At 43.4% G+C, this 6000-nt stretch overlaps 1 protein-coding gene across 1 annotated transcript in view; it reads right to left on the bottom strand.

Annotated features, from left to right (window-relative positions):
- Positions 1-5711, bottom strand: part of SOS2 (SOS Ras/Rho guanine nucleotide exchange factor 2) — a 99518-nt gene extending 93807 nt beyond the window's left edge. The window contains exon 1 of the mRNA XM_032618892.1: positions 5310-5711. Coding sequence (XP_032474783.1) covers positions 5310-5396 — 87 coding nt within the window. The 5' untranslated portion in view covers positions 5397-5711. The remainder of the gene's footprint in view (positions 1-5309) is intronic.
- Between the last annotated feature and the right edge of the window lie 289 nt (positions 5712-6000).

Below are 6000 nucleotides of genomic sequence, written 5' to 3' on the forward strand. Positions count from 1 at the left end.
GTTACTTACACATTAAAATGTAAAGTGTATAACACTTTACACATTTCAAAAGCTTTCTACTTACTATATGTTCTTATGTAAAAAAAGAAAAGAATTTTAGGTTGTTAATTTTTAACATAACTCCATGAGACAATGCTAAATCCATTACTTCCATTAAAATTCCTTCCTGATTCAAATATGCAGGCTAACAGAGGATATAATCAAACTACTGCTCCCTTGAAAGAAAGGCCATGGTTAACAAAAAGATATACACTTGATTTATGTCAAGTGGTAACACAAGTAATGCTTTGGATACTCAGCATAAAACACTTTAATGGAATATTATTGCTCCAAATATACCATACCAAAATTAAACTGAAAATAGAAGAAGACTACTAAATCATGGCTGAGATGAAGCTAAATGCAGCAAGCTAAAACGCATTCCTAACGCTCATCCAGTTCTGGCTGAACCCCTTGGGTCAGTTTGGGTCATTATTAGTTTGGAATAATTCCAAATGACTCCCTGGAGTTCTACTATTATATTCAGTGGCTTTAGGAAATCCAGAACAGGCCTCATGTCACAAAAATCATAGTTTCTCCTATTCCTTTTAGTTGGAGTGATCTTTTCAAAGAAGCAAGTTTGATCAAGTTCATCTAATTAATTTGTCACATAAATAACCCTATAGGCCTTCCTATTCACAGGTAAAGACCTTAACCTGGGTCTACACTAGAGTCTCTCAACTAGCTCATCTCCTTTTTTTAAAAAAAATAAATTTATTTATTTACTTTTGGCTGTGTTGGGTCTTCGTTGCTGCACGCGGGCTTGTTGTGGTGCGCAGGCTTCTCACTGTGGTGGCTTCTCTTGTTGTGGAGCATGGGCTCTAGGTGCACGGGCTTCAGTAGTTGTGGCACACAGGCTCAGTAGCTGTGGCTTGCAGACTCTAGGGCAAAGGCTTGGTAGTTGTGGCACACAGGCTTAGGTGCTCCGCAGCATGTGTGATCTTCCCGGACCAGGCCTCGAACCCATGTCCCCTCCATTGGCAGGCGGCTTCTTAACCACTGCGCCACCAGGGAAGTCCTCATCTCCTTTTCACTTGGTCTTGGTTCTTTAAATCAAGTCATGTTCCCACCTTTCCCTAGGGCTCAAATCCTTTCTCCCCTTTCTTTGTTTTGTTAATTCCTATTGATCTTTCAGATAATTAACTTCTTTACTGTCGGTCTCTCCCAGGCCTCTCTGCCACAGCCCTTTAGAACGGAAGCTTCATGAGACCAAGGCCTTGCTACAACCTCAGTATCAAGAATAGCACCTGGCACACAGGAGGCACTAAATAAATATCTGAATATATCCTCCAGAGCTCAGCATGAATGTTACTTCCTTAAAGAAGCCTTCCTTGACCTTCTTATGTCAGTAACACCAATTTCATTTTCTCAAAGGACCCCCAGGCTTTTCTTCTGGGCCCCAGGAAAGATCCAGCACAATCTTCTAATATAGTTCCAAGAGATATTAGTACAAAGGCATAAACACTAGACTCTTTCAGATTTCACAAAAGCATTTCTGAATCAAAACCCTCAACCTTATTCCCCCCCTGCCACAGACTGCTATTAATTAACTCAAACATGCACACCTCTTGAATTTTAACAGATATCTAAGAGCAAACTATAATGGTTGAGGTGGGAGATCGATATTTAACCTGAATGAAATTAGACTCAGGAACAAGGTAACTCTACCAATTCTTTCTAGCTCTCTGTGACATTTGTAACTACAGATAATAAGACGACAGACATTTTCTCTTCCTTGTCTAGCCTGGTGAATAAGGCCTTACAGAAAAGGCATCTACCACGGAAATACCAGGGACTAAAAAACCTGCTAAAATGATTTTAAGGCATGTTTCCCATATATAGAATGCCTACACTGATTTTTCTCAGCATACAATCGAATAGCACATGCACAAAGTACCACAGGCATTTCAAAGACACAGGTAATAAGCTGCATTTACAAATATACCCCACACTCTTTTTTCCTCCAAGTAATATGATAGCTTCAATCTTCTCGGGGAATAGTGATGAAGGCATTTATGTCTCTGGCTCTTTTAGGAAAGATACATAATTTAGCAGTAATGTTAACAATGCATGTATTATCCATTAGCAGTGTCATTTAGCTCTACTTTACCCTTTGTAGTTCTGTATGTACTTAAGTGTCCTAGGTGAAGTTCTGTTTTAACAGTTAAAGAACAGCAGCACAACAAAACAAAAAGTTAAAGAACAACACATTTCTATTTCCAAAATTATTTTTTCTTAAATCTATTTCTCAATGCTCGTGTTTCTTCTACATAGTGAAATGAATATTTAATGCTGGTTTTAAAAAATCCCTTGCGTTTTCAGTCAGTAATAGGAACTTGGTCAAATATATGTATTTTTTGGTTTCCAGAAAAATCAGCCAAAACTGGAAAATAAGCAAAAGAGATAACTAGGTGTTCTTCAGTACAGTGCTATGCTTGAACCTTTGATTACTTTCTACTGACTGGGCTATTTTACAAATTGATCAGATTAACTTAGAGATTTTTGTCTGGTACAGATGCAAAACCTAATCAGCAGGAAAGACAATCCCAAATTTACTGCTTATGTTCTTGTAGGACATTAACAAATTTTGTGTCCAACCCCAAAATCTTACTTTAATATTCTTTTATTAAGTTGCCTATAAATACCTACCTCCTCCAATTTTCATTTGAAGTGGTTCTAAGATCTCATGAGTTCCCTCATTAAGTAGTAAGTTGAATCAAAATTACTGATACATGTTCGTTCACATTGGTATGAGAGTTGTGACTTTACCTTTCTGAAAATTATATTTTAACAGTTTTGGAGGTTCCATCAAGATGCCCAAGTGAACTAACCTCACAGAGTTAATTAAACAACCTTGTTCTTTTCAAACACAGAGATATCCTTACAAAACCTTGAGCTCATAACTGCTATCTCATTTACATAAACCAAAACCTCAAAGTTTATAATTTTCAGTCTAGGTGGTAAACACCTTTAGGGCAAGGCCTTTACTTTTATTCATGTTTGTATTCTTAGGATCCAGCTTGGTGCCAAGTACCTAAAATGTGTTCAATAAATGTTAAATGAAGCTAGCGTACACATGTGTGATGGCAACACCAACTGGAGGAGAAAAATCTTACTAGTCTAATACTATTGCTGCATCTACTATTAATCCTAGCAGTCTTTGTAACAATCTGGTCAGCTGGTAGAAGGAAACCAAATTCTAGATGCCTTAAATGTGAAGACAGAGCCTCCCCATAAGTGGTAGGAGTTCTCAGTGTACAAAGACAAGGGTGGCAAGTATAGACCAGAATTTAACTCATCCTTCAAAGAGTGAACCTTGAGCTCTTTAAGAACTAAAACTCTTAGCAAGCACTACAAACCTACATGTTGCAATACCACAAATACCACAAAACTGAATATAATCTGAATTATGAACACCAAAAACTTTCCAAAAACATAAAAAATGTCTTCCATAGGAATATACCTCAATTCTAGAATAACAGTAAATTAATAAGTTAAAAAGAAACTGCTTCTTGAATTCACCTCAAAAGACCAGATTTTCTTTGCTGTATTTATTCCATAAGCAAAGGATGTACAAGAACTGTGGAATAAGAAAATAGAGATCTACAAGGCATCTGAGTTCCAAGAAAACAAGCACAACACATAAATGCAAAATACCAGACTCAAAGCAATGGACTAGGATTGGATGCTAATGCTGGCTTTGTTTCCAGGCTAACCTGAAGATATAAATCTGTATTTGTGCATGACGGATTATTAGGGTCAAAGCTACCTACTGAATAAGTTATGCAACACACACTCAAATTCTATTTGCTACCAGAAAATACTAGTAGGTGGAGACCTACTTCACACGGCCAACAATACAGACCTACCTGATAACTGTACTCACACTTCTTTCTATGTGGTGGAAGATTTAATTACTATCTAAGCATTTCCCCCTTTGCTTTTCATTATCACCACTCAGCACGCTTTCCATTTCTTTCCCTCTACTTATAGAATCAGGCTGCCCACAAAAGGAAGGTCAATTTAATACTTTTAACACCTAATATATCTGTGAAATGATAACTGTCTAGCTGCTCCTAGCCACCTCCACCAAATTCTTTAAAAAGATACTAGCTGGTGTTTGGCCCAAGGGAGGCAGTATCTCTTCGTAAGAATTATGAAAATAATGGCAAATCTAAAACTCTGAATGAATGAGGAAAATGTTTTTAATTTAATATACTACTTCCTTTCACTTGTAGAAATTTAACGTATGAAGATTTATTTTCCAAGGGCAGCCTTTTAAATTAATGTTTATTCTTTATTATTTTAAAATTTATTCTTGGTTATTTTCCACAAAAGGTAGAAGGGACTAAGTTTGAATCACTGGCAAGGAAAACCCACGCTCAGTAGGTATGGTATCTTCTCCTGCACCCATTTACACTCTTTAAATGTCTTGACCTTACAAAAGGTTTTATTATAAAAATGATAGTATGATTATTACCTAAATGCAGACGAAAACTGACACCATCTACAGGAGAGATGCACCCTAGTGATGCACCCAAACTTAAAAGATTCATTTTTATGAGCTGCTCCTTTTTCGTCCCCTTAAAATGATTCTAAGTGCTAAACCGCACTCAGTGAAGAAACTGACCGAATTCTACAAGGGAAATCTCTCGTAAACAGGGGGGACGCCTTTTGCAGGAAGGGAGGAGGCACTTTAAGTTGACCTCAAGAATTGTTCAAAGCAATATCATGGCTCACTGACATTTCTCGAGAAACACATCCATCTTACAAAAAGAAAAGTCACCACCTCTTAGGTGAGTGGACAACCTTCACGAGCAAATCGACTAAGGGAACAGCCCCAAGGAACTTAATTAAAAGTAATTACACAGGCTAGAAATGTGCTTTTGTTTTAGAAACTTGTCTAAATACCAGCGGGACTTTCTCTTGCCCGAATCCAGCCTGAGGACAACAAATTGGTCAACGGCGGAAGTCGCCTGACGAAATGACTGCAACGTGAAATCCAGTTTTATGATCATAACAAAACCTTCCTTCCGGGGCCAAGCAAGAACTTGAGAAAACGTCCTTTTGGACGCAGCAGGCAATCACGCGCCCCCATCGCCGGCCGGAGAGAAAGTGGGGGGCCTGCGGGCCCCGAGCGCGGCGAGGGCGTGTAGCTCCCCGTAAGAGCGTCCGAGGGGCCGCGGCCCGCGCGCCCCGCCCGCCTGCCTCCCGCCTCTGCCCCGGCACCTCCCTGGGGGCCCCGCGGCCGCACGGGCACCAGCACTGACCTTCCGCAGGGCCGAGACCAACAGTCCCCGCCATTTCGGACTGTTCTCTTCGCTGAAGAACTCGTACGGCTGCGGCGCCTGCTGCATGGCCCCGGCGGCAGCGCCTCCGCATCGGGGTCGGCCCGCGGGCCGAAACGGGCCGGGCCGGTGGCCTGACAGACAGGGCGCGGGCCGCCTCGCCTCGCCGGCCGCCGCCTCCTCCTGCCCGGGCCGCGGCTACGGCCGAGGCGGCTCGGAGGCGGCGCCGGCGGGCGGGCGGGGGCTCCGGGGGCGGCTTCCTCGGCCCCGCGGCCTCGCCTAGTGCAGAGTCCGCAGAGGAAGCGCGGCGGCCCGTGAACCCGGACGGCCCCCGGCTGCGACCGAAGCGGTGGCCTCCTTTCCCGGCGGAGCTGGCCCGCTTCTCGGGCGGCTCCTCCTCCTTTGTCTGGGTTCGCAACCCGGCAGGGGTACAGCTGGCCTCTCCCCTCCTCGGACTCCCGCTACGGCCGCGGCAAGCAGAGAGCGGCGGCGGCGGCGGCTTGTCTCCTCATCGCCTCATCTCCGCCCTCCCAACCGGCAACGCCGCCCTGCCCGGCCCACCCGAGTCACCTCCAGAGGGCCCTGGGGACAGACCGGGCGCGCGCGTCGGGCGAGAGAGCCACACTGGTGCGCACAACGTTGGCCACCACCGCCGCCGCCGCCGCCCCTTCAG

The sequence above is a fragment of the Phocoena sinus genome, chromosome 2 (genome assembly GCF_008692025.1).
Source record: "Phocoena sinus isolate mPhoSin1 chromosome 2, mPhoSin1.pri, whole genome shotgun sequence".
NCBI lineage: Eukaryota > Metazoa > Chordata > Mammalia > Artiodactyla > Phocoenidae > Phocoena > Phocoena sinus.